Source organism: Notamacropus eugenii, chromosome 1 (assembly GCF_028372415.1).
Source record: "Notamacropus eugenii isolate mMacEug1 chromosome 1, mMacEug1.pri_v2, whole genome shotgun sequence".
Taxonomy (NCBI): Eukaryota; Metazoa; Chordata; class Mammalia; order Diprotodontia; family Macropodidae; genus Notamacropus; species Notamacropus eugenii.
The window spans coordinates 657326832-657341605 of NC_092872.1; the positions used below are offsets into that span (position 1 = coordinate 657326832).

The 14774-nt window shown below is 37.1% G+C and overlaps 1 protein-coding gene across 19 annotated transcripts in view; it reads left to right on the plus strand.

Moving 5' to 3' along the window:
- Nucleotides 1–14774, plus strand: part of NRXN1 (neurexin 1) — a 1424087-nt gene that overhangs the window by 610555 nt on the left and 798758 nt on the right. For all 19 annotated transcript variants that reach the window (XM_072635587.1, XM_072635590.1, XM_072635593.1 and 16 more), the window contains one exon: nucleotides 8222–8605. In XM_072635587.1, the coding sequence (XP_072491688.1) occupies nucleotides 8222–8605 (384 nt within the window). The remainder of the gene's footprint in view (nucleotides 1–8221; nucleotides 8606–14774) is intronic.

Consider the following 14774-nt stretch of genomic DNA (forward strand, 5'->3'; position numbering starts at 1 on the left):
CTATATATATATATATATATATATATTTTTTTTTTTTTTCACAGGGGGCAGCTAGGTGGTGCAGTGGATAGAGCACCAGTGCAGGAATCAGGAAAACCTGAGTTCAAATCTCACCTCAGACACTTGACACTCACTAGCTGTGTGACCTTGGGGCAAGTCACTTAACCCCAATTGCCTCATCCTGGATCATCTCCAGTCATCCTGATGAATATCTGGTCACTAGATTCAGATGGCTCTGGAGGAGAAGTGAGGCTGGTGACCTGCACAGTTCTCCCTCACTCAAAACAAAAGTCAAGTGCAAGTCATGTCATCATTTCTCTGATGGCATGGTCTTCGGCAACGAAGGACAAACACACACACAAACATTTTTTTCATATCAGAAAAGTGTCAACTAGATTTACACAATCCTATGAAATTATTTCACTTAATTTCTCTATAAAAGAGTAAAATATATCAAAGTATAATGACAATTTGACCATCAGAGAATCTCGTAGTATTCTATCTGTGATGCTTGATCCAAACTAATCTCCCAAATGACTACTACTAAAAGTTTGTGTCAGAATGTCAGTGAAATCATGTGAAAATGTAAACATGTGCCTATAAGAGCAGGGAAAGGATTTGAGCTTAATACATAATGAAAATATGCTTAAAACTATTTTTTATACCTTTCTGAAGAGGAAGTTTTTACTTTGGAAGATTTTCCTGATGCAGAAAAACAACAAGGGAATAGTTGCACAATCTTTTTCAAATCATTTTCATTGTTAAAAAATATATGAGTGGCAGATACCTAGAAAACCTAGGAGACATTGTCAATTTCCTAGTGATGTGCTTTACTATGAGAACTGCACAGCTGCCTTTAATTATCAATGAATATAGTTTAATATTGATCTGATTTTTTTCCCTTTTCAATCAGTAGTTTTATAATTTAATTTTAATGAACCAACCATGGGAGATCTTTATCTTAAAGTTCCCCTAATATTATTGGTGATTAGTTTTTTTTTCTTAGGCAAAAATGTCTTTTGATGGACATCTGGTGGTAGGGGGAGACACATTAGCATAATATAGAACTCAATAAATACTTTCTCAGAAATTCACGTATCAGGGGCATTTTCAGTTGAGTTGAACAGAATGTGGACGCAACAACTGTATTTTTAGCTTCAGTAATTCCTCCAAAACTGAAAAGGATTCTTCTTGCTTCCCTACCTGAACTGAATATCCTGCCCTTCCACAAAACTGTAGCGTCGGACAGGACCTCAGTGTCACCCAATACAATATATTTCACACACAAATATCCAACTTTTGCTTGAAGACATCAAATTGGGGCAAGACCCCTTGCTTTTTTAGGTGGACCTTTACATAGCTCTAATTTGGGAGGAAATCACCCTTATGAGCAAATTCAAATCTGCCGCTATGACATAGGCAGATGTGTATCAACCGAACCTTAGAAATCTTTTTTCCTTCTAACCAAGTCTGCATATACAGCTGTAGAAACACTGTGATTGTCTCTTTACTTAAATCAGTTTTCTGTAGACCATTTATGTAGCAATATAGCCAGTAGAAAATGAGTCGCATCAGTTATTCTAATAATCATGTAATCAATTAATCAATAAATGTGCCTGCTGTGGGTGGAGTACAATGATAAAGTGCTGAGATAGAAGTCTGTGATAAGACAAAACCCCTGCCCTAAAGTAGTTTACAATCTAATGGAGGACAAAAAATATACCATAATATTGACATAATTCCTAAATGTAGATATTATTCTAGGACACATAAAAATTGTTGCCTATATTCCTTTCTCCTTTTGCCTCTCTCCTTCCCATTCTGCAATCTCTTTCTATATAAATGCTTTTGAAAGACAAGTTTATAATAAGTTCTATCATTCCTTCCCTAGGATATCCCACTCCATTTTTCTGTGCAAGTCTAGAGTCAAATGTCCTCTTAAGGACTGGCTATTGGGACCACATGGATATATTGTTGATCAGACCAATCTGTTTGGCAACAGTTTTGAAACAAATCCCTTCTACTACATATAATACTTAGAGAGATGGGATTTTAGAGAACATTAACTCACCCCCCCCCCTCAATTTTACAAAGGAGGTAACTAAAACCTAGAAAAGTATATTGACTTTTCCAAGGTCATACAAGAGGCAAATCTGGATTTTCTGGATACCCTCAGAACTAAATCCAGTGACCCTGTGATATCCCACTATGGCGGATTGTATTCATGTGTGGTACAATTGAATGTGAATGAGTGACAGAAAAAAAAAAATTTCCCCAATACCTTTTGGTCATTTTGCTTCTCACCAATCCTTAGAGTGAAAAATAGAAATTAAAAAAAAAAGAGTATTTCTTTCCTTGAAGTTAAACAAAAACTTTTTTTAATGTGGTGAAAAAGCACATATGGGAGCATCCTAGTAGCACAGTGGATAGAATACTGGGTCTAAAGTCAAGATTAATTTTCCTGAATTCAAATCTGGCCTCAGATTCTTACTAAACAGTTACTAGCTGTGTGACCCTGGGCAAGACACTTAACCCTGTTTGCCTCAGTTCCTGAAGAAGGATATGATCTGGAGAAGGAAATGGCAAACCACTCCAGGATCTTTGCCAAAAACACCCGAATAGGGCGCGGAGTGTCAGAATGACTGAAAATAGCTGAATGAACACCAAAAAAAAGGTATATAGGAATTTATTCAGCTCTTAGGTCATTCCCTATTCTTGCAATGCCTTATTGAACTTAGCCTGCTAAGGTATCTCCTCATGCCAAAGGGGGCGGACAGTTTACTTTTTCTGTGAAATGTGCTCTAATTCTTTGCAAGAAGGTGAGAAACTCCACCCTATTTATTCTTCTTATGTCAGTCTATTAAATGCACCCACTTCTTTGCTTCCATGAAAATAATTATTTAATCTATATATTCTTAATTTTCAGTCTTTTATGTGATTAATATCTTTACCTGATTTTCTGTTTTTAATTAGGCTCTTAGAGGGCAGGCATCATCAGGAAACTCAGTATGGCAAAGAGGCCAATGTTTTCAACAAATGGGTACATTTTAAATAGTTCTAATGATAATTAAAAGAGAAAAAAAGGAATGTCATATATGCTTATGCATATATATTTATGTATGTATGTATGTATCTGAGAGGTACTTTAGCTTGGGGTATTGAGGATGTTGTCCTCATTTTGAGAAAGACGTGTTCAAATCCTATTTCTTTCATACACTGACAATGCAACCCTTGAACTGTCACGTTCCTTAACCTTTCATGACCCTGGAAATTTTCAAAGACTTTACTTGCAGAACAGGTGCCAATCTAGGTATACATATATGCACACACATATACACACATTCATACGTACATATATACAAATGTTTATATATATATATACACATAGAAATATGTGCATATTTCTGTCATAGATAAGCCATAGAACTTACCATTGTTAAAAAAACAAACATGTCTTACTGCATGTTAGGGGTTCTTGATTTAATGCCCACAGATAGATTTCAGGGGACCTCTGAACTTGGATGAGAGAAAAATTACATCTTTACTTTCAGTAAGTTCTAACTGAATTTAACATTTTATTTGATTATGGATATATACAATGAAACATTTCGGGAAAGTGTCCATAAGCCACTCTAGGTATCTGTCACACATTCACACACATACACACACCACATGGTTAAGAATTTCTGTTGTAGGTAGGAGTGTGGGAATGTGAAAGGTAGAAATTGTTATTCAAATTCCTTTCTCATTCTACTTCACTCCTTCTCTCAGTGGCAACCCCCATCTCTGTAACTCTCCCTCTACTGAAAGCCAAATTTGTAATGCTTTTCAGCCTGTCTCCCCAAGGAGATTTTTCCTTTTTTCCCCTTTCTTTCTGTGAAAGTCTAAAAACCAATGTTCGCTTAATGACTTGGCTGCCTGGGCAGTCTCTGTCAGTAGTTTCTATGCCCTTCTACCTATAAAGACAAGCTCTATTCTTCTGTTCAAGTCAAGGAATGCCCTTTCTGCTGGGATTTGAAATCACCATGTGCATGGTGTGTTGGGGGCGATGTCTCAGCGTCCTTAACCAGATAAATGCTTTCACATTTGGCACAGACTGTGTCTACATCAGTACTGACCTTAAACGAAATATGAAGCAGGCAATTTGTCTCTTCTCTCTGGCCTGTTCCATTTCTTCCCCTTTCCACAGATATCTACCTAGATCCAGTGCTTTCCTTCTGGCCTCTGGGGGCCCAGGGAGCCCCACTGAGGATTTCTTGGCCTTCATCGGTCCCTGAGTTTCAGATTGTTTATGATCTACTTCTTCAAATGAAAATGCTCCTTTCCCCCATTAAATTGGAGGAATGATCAAATATTTTTTAATTATGAGATTAATATCTTTTTACAATGCCCTAGATCAAACTAGTAGCCCCAATGGTGGGAATTTCAGGTATATACTAACATAGTGGCAAGACAATGTGGAATAAAGAAGATAATGGGAGATGCCAAGTTAGGAACACCTGAATTCAAACCCAGACTCTGACATTTACTAACTAAGTGATTATGAACAAGTCTCTTCACCTCTCAGTCAGGTAGGTAGCACAGTGGATACATCACCTGGAGTCAGGAAGATTTAAGTTCAAATCTAACCTCAGACACTGATTAGCTGTGTGATCGTAGGCAGGTCCCTTCACATTCATTTGCTTCAGCTTTCTCATCTGTAAAATGAAGACAATGGCAGTACCTACTTCTCAGAAATGTTATAAGGTTTAAATGAGATAGCATTTGAAAAACACTTTAAAAACCTTAAAACACTTTATGAAGTCTAGCTACTATTATTATTTTCTGAGCTTCACACAGCTTTCTAAGACTTAGCTACTAAGTTCTAGATGGATTTCAGTCTTAAGAGTAGAGGAAGTTCCCACAGCAAGGAAATCAGAGTTATTGTCATCTTAAGATGGTGAGATAATATTTTTTCTAAGAAGGCTAGCTTTTGACACCAATTCAAATATCATTCTAGAGATGACTGTCTATTCTGCCTTTGAATGGAGAAAGCTTGGGTTTACACCTACAGCTCTATAAGACTCTTTTTTGGACTCAACTTCCTTTCTCCCCAGGTAGTCAATTCACATGAAAATTTTTACCATTTTTCTAAAACCATTGTTCCTGGAGGAAAGGATTAATATCTTATTCATCTTTGTATACCTACCATTGTCTAGCATGTATTATGCTAAGACCTTAGCCAAGTCTTCCTATAAACTCCTCACAACAGACCCATGTAATAATACTGAGGACCTCTTTATTTCACTTGACATTGTGTCAATAACAGTAGAGAACAAAGAATGTCCATCAGTTATCCTTCCCTGCTGCTCTTGTTATGGGACTGGACCATCATCCTTGTTTCTGGCTATACATGGTCTCCATGAATTGCTGTGGTTGAAAGAAAATCATCGCCTAATACCCATTTCGAAACCATGAAGTCTTCAAAATGGAACTCACAAGGAGAAAAATAATTGTGCCAGAAAAGTCCTGTGTATTGTTTTTTTAATTCTCTTCTTTAGTTTTTTGTTTTCTTATAGTCTTTTTACATCCTTCAATTTCATATTTAGCAACCGACAAGTAAATGGATTTTTATAGATCCATAGACATTTAAGGCAGAGATCTATCTAGTCATTGCTTTCATTTTATTGATGCAGTAACTCAGACCCAGAAAGACCATGTGACTTCCCTTCTAGGGCAAGTGGTAGAGTCAGCATTCAAATTAAGGCAAAGTTTCCTACTACCTCTTTCAGTGCCTTTTCCATCACTCCCTTTTGCTTTATTCAGGTGAATCAATGATAGTTTAACCACCAGATAATTCTATTAGCCACTAACCTGGTTCTGTTCACAAGAAGTCCTACTCACTCAGGATATTTCACACTCTACGCAACAACAGAGGTAGCTCTAGGAAAATGACAAGGTTTCTATATTTCTCAGAGAACTGGCAATCTTCTATTGCCCAGATCTATTTAACTCTGAGAAGCAGGTTTAGGTTGTTAATCTAAGGGTTGAGGTCAGTATAGGTTTCCTCATTCAGAATGTAGTCTGAACTTCTATACATGGAAAATACTGCCTTCCCTTACCAGCTATATTTTATTAAGCTTTAGTCAGGTGATGAATAAATGAACCAAAAAATATTAATCACTTATTATGTGTCAGGTACTGGCTAAGTATAGGAATACAAAATTAAACAAGCAAAGCAGCCCCTACCCTTGAGCAACTTACAGTTGTCAGTATATCAAAGGGTACATGTGCAATGACGTGTCTTAGAAATAGAAAGTGGTGTTGTAGCCTGAATCTGAATGAGATATAATGAAAACTCACCTACCAGAGCTCAAGGTACCAGGAGCAAGAGTCTAAGTTGTGATAAGAGGAGGAGGAGGAGAACCAGAATAGAGACTGTATGGTTTAGAGATGGCTGGGAAGAACATAATGGAATCAGTCAGCTACCAACCAACCAGACAAACATGCTTAAATGCTGACTGATTTACTCAAAGTCATAAAAACAACAAAAAATCAAAAATAGTACTACCCAAGCTACACTCCCATGGATTCTCCAAGACTTAGGAAGTCCTTAGCTAGACTATAATCAGGGTTCAAATCCAAGATTTCTAGGACACAGTCCAAAGTGCCTAAGCTTGCCTTCTGATACTCCTAGCAGAGCTGTGACCATCTCCAATGTGGAAGTCAGCAATACTCTCTAATGCAAAAATTAGCACATATCCCCAGTGCAAAACTCAATGGTCTACTCTATCATAGCCATAGCTACTCTGGATTCAGCCACCGATTCTTCTGCTTCCCTAATATTCCCTGAGTGAAGGCTCATGTTCACCTCCTCTTAAAGCCAGTGCTTTTCCATTTGGTGGCATATTGTTCGCTAAGACCTCTCCCTGTTCTTAACTTAGCAAACACACTGTTAAGAACAGAGGGCAGGTGGGCATGAGGTTAGGCCTTAACATAGACATCTCTTGCTTACTGTTTGCTCCCTTAGTCAACTTCTCTCCTTCAAAAAAAAAAACATAAAAAACTTATATGAACTGTTGTGAAGTGAATGGTGAAGTGAACAGAGCCAGGAGACCACCATTTATAGTAACAACAGTATTGTACAATGATCAGCTATGAATGACTTAGCTATTTTCAGCAATGCAATGATCCAAGACAATTCTGAAGGACTTATGATGACAAATACTATCCACTTGAATGCAAATTAAAGTATGCCTTTTTTACTTTATTTTTTTACTTTTGTTTTCTCTCTTATTACCTTATTTTATTTTTATTCCTTTTTTGCTTTCTTCCTTTTTTCTTTTTTCTCTCTCTGTATGCTCTTCTGCAACATGGCTAATATAGAAATATGTTTTTCATGACAGAACATGCATAATCTATCTCAAAGTGTTAACTTTCTTAAGAAGGGGATAAGGGAGGGAATCTGGAACTCAAAAATTATTTTTTTTAAATGCTAAAAATGGTTTTTACATGTAATTGAGAAAAAATAAAAACATTTTTTAAAAAAGAAAAAGAAAAAAAAAGCCAAACCTCCGCCCCTCTTGATCTTGTGTCATATCCCCTTCCCGGACAGATGTCCTTTGGCTCTTTCCACTTGCTGGCCTTGCTTTCACAGGACAGGCTCTTGGCTATTTATGAAAGAAATAGATAGAGGCACTTTTACAATGGTAAGTCAAGGTTCACTGCATTGTAGGATTTAAAACTGTATATGTCACTAGTCCAAACCTTCATTTTATAGATAAAGAGAAGACCCAGAGAAGGGAGATGACTTGCAAATTTTCACAGGGACTATAGCTAAATCCTGATTAATATGAGCAATGAGGCCCCTGAAGTGGTGGCATTATTTGAATTCACACTACATAATTCTACTGAGCTGGAGCCAGTTTGCCACATTTTACATAACTGTAACTTCAAATAGTATAGATTAGTATACATGTGACCACATCAAGGCATTCATTACTAGCATTAATCAAGACCTAGTTATAAGTAGTGAAGCCTGAACACAAACCTAGTTTCTCTGACTCTAAATCTATTCTGTATTCCATTTAGCAATGCTTCCTCTAGGATGCCTAAAGTTAGGTAGTTTTTGTTGTTTATTTAAATAATCAAATAGAGTAAATAGGGACAATGTCTGATCTTCAGGAGGTAAACATGGCTGTATTCTGAAAATCTTCATGTTTTTTTTTTTTTAATTTATCAGGTACCATTTCTGTCAACACATTACGTACACCCTACACGGCCCCAGGAGAGAGTGAGATCCTGGACCTCGATGATGACCTGTACCTTGGGGGTTTGCCAGAAAACAAGGCAGGCCTCATTTTCCCAACTGAAGTGTGGACTGCTCTTCTCAACTATGGCTATGTGGGCTGCATCAGGGATTTATTTATTGATGGTCAGAGCAAAGACATACGACAAATGGCTGAGGTTCAAAGCACCGCTGGAGTCAAGCCTTCTTGCTCAAGAGAAACAGCAAAGCCCTGCCTTAGCAACCCATGTAAAAACAATGGCATGTGTAGGGATGGATGGAACAGATATGTCTGTGATTGTTCTGGGACAGGCTACCTTGGCAGGTCCTGTGAGAGAGGTAGGTTTAGAGATGAGACACTCACCTCATGATTACATCTGAAGTTCTCGCAAGATTGTTGAGCAGGGAGACTGGTTAACTGAAACTAAACTGACTCATTGAAATATAGGCTTTAAATCATGTTATTTATGTATTTAGAGATAGTTAAGTGGCCCAATGGAGTCAGGAAGACAAGTTTAGAACCACCCTCAGATGCTTACTAACTTTGTGACTATGGACAAGTCATTTGACTTCTGTTTGCCTCAGTTTCCTCACTAATAAAATGGAAATAATAATAGCACCTAACTCCCAGGGTTGTTATGGGGATCAAATGCACTTAGGGCAGCTAGGTGGCACAGTAGATAGAGCACCAGGCCTACCATCAGGAAGACTTGAGTCCAAATCTGGCCTCAGATACTGTCTGTGCCACCCTGGGCAGATCACTTTACCCTGTTTCCCTCAGTTTCCTCATCCGTCAAATGAGCTGAAAAAAGAAATAGCAAACCATTCCAGGGTCTTTTCCAAGAAGACTCCAAATGGGGTGACAGAGTCAAACACCACTGAAATGTCAGAACAACAACCAGAAAGTCCTTAGCTCAGAGTCCGGCATACAGAAAGCACTCTATAAACGTCAGCTAATTTTATCATTGTTCTTGTTTCTGTCATTACTGCTATATCCATTTATGTCTTGACTGTGCATTCAAGCAGCAGTATAAGTTGGGGCGTTATTATTAATGTGTTAAATATTTGGGAAAGTATACAAACTGAATATATCATTGGGATACAAATTCAAGATTTTTGAATATTGTAGGGAACAAGACCTAAAGTGTGTTTTTGGTTTCAAAGGCTATCTCTTTTACCTAGAAAGGATGTCTCTGTGCCATGGTCATTCAGAAGAATGGGAGATAAAGCGGTGTCCTTAGCTAGATTTGTAGATACTAATGGTCATATCAATGACAGAAAATATCATGTGAGACAGCATGGTGTAGTAGATAGAAGACTTACTTCTGAGTTAAGAAGACCTCACTCAAGTTCGGGTCATGCTTCTAGCATACATTCGCTATGTAGCCAGGGGTAGGTCCTTTAACCTCTTAGTGACAACAAGAATCTCTCTAAAATGATAGGTTATAAAAAGTCATGGAAGGGTTGCTATTCTGAACTAGCAGATAGAATTCCCACACTGGGAGTTCTTCCCATTGATGAAATCACAAATCCAGATTGTCTCCTTCTCTTTGCAAAATTAAATCATTTTAGTCAAGATAAAAGTAGAAACACCATTGATATTATTGAAGCTTTACATGAGTAGGGTGTGGAGTTAAAGTGGGTGAGCAAATACTGTGTTGGCTTCAGAGTTAAAGAAAAGAAAGTTTGGGCTCAATTCCTCCTTCTGCTACATACGGGTGCTGATTCTAAGCATGGTATGTAACTATTCAGTGTTCCCGATAATTCTCTAAGTTTGTAAGCTGCAGAGAGGAAACCAACCAGAATTGGCAGAGGGATGATTTTACAAGGAAGGAACTTATACTCATGAAATAATGTGATTGGCCCAAAAATAAAAATGTGAGACATTTATCTTGATCAGGAAAGGAAAGGGAATAATAAGCATTTAAATAGTACTTACTATGTTCCAGGCACTTAACTAGGCACTTTACAAATGTTTTCTGATATAATTCTTACAGCAACCTGTGAGATAGACGCTGATACTATCCCCATTTTACAACTGAGGAAACTGAAGCAAACAGAGGTTATGTGACTTGCCCAGGGTCACAAAGCTAGTATTAAAGGCCACATTAGAACTTGTCTTCCTGCCCCCCAGGCCTGGTGCTCAACCTTTATTATGAAACAATAATATGTTTATGTTAACTTAGATAATTTATGTCATTGGACTTCATTAACCAGGTACTTTGGCGCAACTCTGCCTCAGTTAAATCCAATTCACATACAAGTCAAGACGTCACCCATCTCATCATGATGTCATTGGCCTTTTTTCGTAAATGAAAGACTAACAACAATTGATGCACTTTTAAGAAGTACATTCAACCTGCAGTGGAGCTCTGTGTCTAAAGCCTAGCCTACCCCCAAAGAATACCTTACACAACATGTATCTGGGCCCAATGAATCAGTTTATGAAGCCGTGTAGTAGAGTTGGTCCTGCTCTGTCTGGCAAGAGTTAAAATTTCTGTTAGAGGGCAGCAGAGGCAGCAGAGCTGGGCATACCCTCTTCTACCCAAGTTAAGACCTCAGTCACTTCGTTCCTTTCGCTGATGGTAGGGGACTCCATTCTTTTGCATTTCCAATAATTGTGCTAAAACTCAATTTTATAATCCTGTTGAGTTGCATATGCCTTGTTCTTATATTACAACTACATTGCATTCCAAATAAATACTTTGAACAGCATTAATAATATTTTTAATTAAATTATTCAACAACTTTTAAAAAATCATACAACATATAAATACCCTCTTTTTTATTTCAGTTTCCCTGGGCCTCAGTGCCTCATCTGTAAAATAAAAAAGTTGGACTAGATCATCAATGAGGACTCTCCTAGTTCTAAATCTAAAATCCTCTCATCCTTAAAAAAAAGTATGTTAATATATTCACTTTATGAATGAAAAAAACAAAACAAAACAAACATGACTAGAAACAGAATGAGTAAATGTATTACTCTGGTCGATTACCTCCACAAGGCAGAAAAGCAGTTGATGGCAACAAATATCCCAGCATCACTGATTTTAAAGAGCTAGAAGGGTCTTTAGGGGTCATCTAAATCAACCCCCTCGTTTTACAGATGAAACTGAGTCCAGAAAGGTTACAAGAATTTCTCTATGTCAAATTTAATGCAGGCCATTTGCATCCACAACCATTTCTCCTTCCATGGCATCAGGCTGCCTTCTGCAAATGTTCGGTTCACTGTAAACAGGAAATTATCAGTTTTGTGTTATGCAATTGAACAGTACAACAGACAAGTATATATGCTTGTAGTGGAGTTGTCTCTGCCAGCAGAAACCTAATCTCAACGCCCGTAAATTGGCAAAGGTGGTTATGTCTTTGTACAGTTTATTCCCTCTTACCAGGCAATAAAAAAATCTGTCTTTTGTTCTTCGGAGGAAAAAAAAAATCATGTAACATGATGGAGAAATAGAAAAAAACAAAAAAAATGGGAAAAAAGCCTGATATAGCCTGATTTAAAGAAAATAATAATATATATTTTTTAAAAATCCCTTAGTGAAATGGCTTAAAACATTGGTTTTCATTTTATTCCACTGGACAAGGGCCAGTTTATTCTGATGCCTCTGGATTGTTGTATTACTGGTTAAGTGATACTGGAAGAGGACATAACTGAACTGTCATATGAATTACAAAAACCTTCAGTTAAATATGTATGGTGTACCACCCTGTGGCAATATTCTGCTATTACATATGGCAAGCATAAAAATAGGCATTGTATTTTTTCCTAGCAGAAAGGAGGGGGGTGGGGTGGGTAGAGGGAATATTTACATATTGTGGTTTTTAGAAAGAGGGGTGGCAAACATATGCAGATTTGCAAATGAGAGTTTAATAGCAAACTTCACCACTGAGATTCAGCACATATCCACTTCTGAAGAGTTGCTATATCTTCCTACAGATTTCCCTGTTGCTGCTTTGGTTGTACATCTAGAGTAAAGAGAAAGTTTGATGGTTTTTATTGGTTTTTCTTCTTGGCCTTTCCAAGTGAAATCTGAATACCCTTTGATTTCAGAATTAATTTCTTGGCATTTTGGTGAATGATGGTGACAGGGAAGGCCAGGTTTGTGACTACCAACATCGATTTATGTCCATTGCCTCTCCAAGTGCTAGCTGAGTCAGCAAAGAATATATTGCCCACTTACTGATTGATAAGAAACTGCTTTTCATAGATTATATTTCTATAGTAGATAATTATAGATAATTAGGGTCAGAAGAGAACTCAGAGGCAGCTTGGTTCAGGGGAAAGAATATGGGACTTGTAGTCTGGAAAAACCTGCTTTTGAATCTTTCCTCAGGTTACCTTAGACAAGTCTTGTTTCCTTATGTGAAAAATGAGAGAATTAGACTTGACCTCTTCAGTTATTCCTTACAGAACTGAATCTATGATTCTTTGAAATTATCAAGTATATGGCCCTCATTTCACATATAAAGATACTTAGGCCCAGAAAGACAGTTACCTGCCTGAGACTATATCTCAAATACTAGAACTTGAACCCAGGAAGAATAGGGGGGAGAGAAGGGGAAAACATTGTATTTCCATTCCAACCTCATCTTTGTTACTGGCTACCTATGAGCCCTTGGTGAAGTCAGCTGACCCTTTCTAGGTCTGTTTCTTCTATAAAATGAAGGAACTTCTAAGTTCCAGGGTTGTAATCTAATTTTCTGGCAATATAATTATTCTATCTTCATTTTATACGTGAGGACATTAAGTTTGTAGAGAACAACTAGCATTGATAATTTGCTTTCATTTTATAATGTGCTTATCTCATTTTATCCTCACAACAACCATGGGAGGGGGGGAATAGGTACTATTACTATGCCCCAAGTTACAGATGAAGAAATGGAGGCAGATAGAGCTTACATGCTATTTTTATTTCCATATTGCTGTTGAGGAAATGGAGGCAGACAGAGGTAAAGTGGTCAGACAGCTAGTGTTTGAATTCAGATCTCCCTGACTCCAGATCCAGAGCTTGGAGGTGAAGTCATGTGCCCAGAGTCATGGCAGAACTCAAACTCAGGTCTTCTGCCTCTTGGCCTGTGTTCTTTCACTTATGCCATATCAGAACGCATGCTTGTGCTTCTCAATATAACATTGATACCCCTTGTGGTCATATACCAATAGGGATACCTTTTCAAGAAGGAGAAAAGTAGAAGTTTGTATGTATTCACACTCAGGGTTATTACTGGAGAAGCAAGCTTGTTGTCCAATATATGTTTATATATAATAACACATAATTATTATTTTCCCTGTTGCTTTTAACACTGATCTGAAAGTCAATTTGGATTTGAGTTCTGAGTGCTCTGTGACCATGAACAAAGTATGTAACGTCTCTAATCCTCAGTTATTGTTTCTTAATCTGGAAAACTGGAAAAAAAAACCCAAAAACTTAGAGTAACTTCCTCAGGTGTTAAAACAGAAGTGCTTGTAAATTGTCAAGTACTGTACGAATTTGCACAACTTATTATTACTTCTAATGGCCTTTCCTAATAACAGATAAGCCTTTTCATGGGATATTAAATATAGTTATAAATATTAAAGGAATTGAAAAGGAAAATAAAGGTATTTTCATTTTAACAGATAATACAATTTTTCAGAAAATAAGAAATCATATTAGAATAGCATATTCTAAATGGAGACTATGACAAATGACTGGTTCACGTTAATATAATTGAAGGGTATTTGCAAGTAAACAAAAAGTCCTCCTCCGGTAAAGCTTATGTGCTAATTATGTAACAGGAAAACTCCTTCTCAAAATATGTACATCAAACAAATTAGGAAAAACTCCCCAGAAAATGACAAACTGTTGTCAATATTGAACCCAGGCTCCTGCCACCTGTTTTGATGAAGCTTTTTTTTTTTTTTGTAAAGAAAACTGAGAATTTTTTGATGATTTTAACATTTCAAAACCATTCTTGATTATATGTAAAATAAAAACATCAATATAATCAGAAGCCTTATTTTACTTGTTTCTGAAAACTCCAGCAGATGGAGGGACAGATGTCACAGCAATATAATTTGGCTTCTTCTCTGGTTTTCATCGTAGATCACAATATGTGACTGCCTGTCGGCAGAGCCTGACACAGGTGTACACCTTGGGCTTCAACAAGAAATAATGCAAAGAAGCAAATTTATCAAACTTAACGACGATGAGGGGGAAGGAGACATAGAAGACAAAGCTGAAAATGCCTTGTTCCCTTTCCTTTTGTACCCCAGGGAAATATTTAATTGGAAGAAGGCTTTTTAATAATTTGCTTTTGCAGGTAGATTAGAAAATGATCTCACAATTAATTTTAATCAAATAGCATACTCTTCAAATGTCAGGGCTTTATTTGCCATTTATTTGATAACTCCCAATTTCATCCTTGTCTGGATTCCATTGCTTTTCCAAGTAAATGCTTACTGTCATCATGATGCATCATGTAGAATTAAACATATATTTTATCAGTTTGGAGCACCTATAAA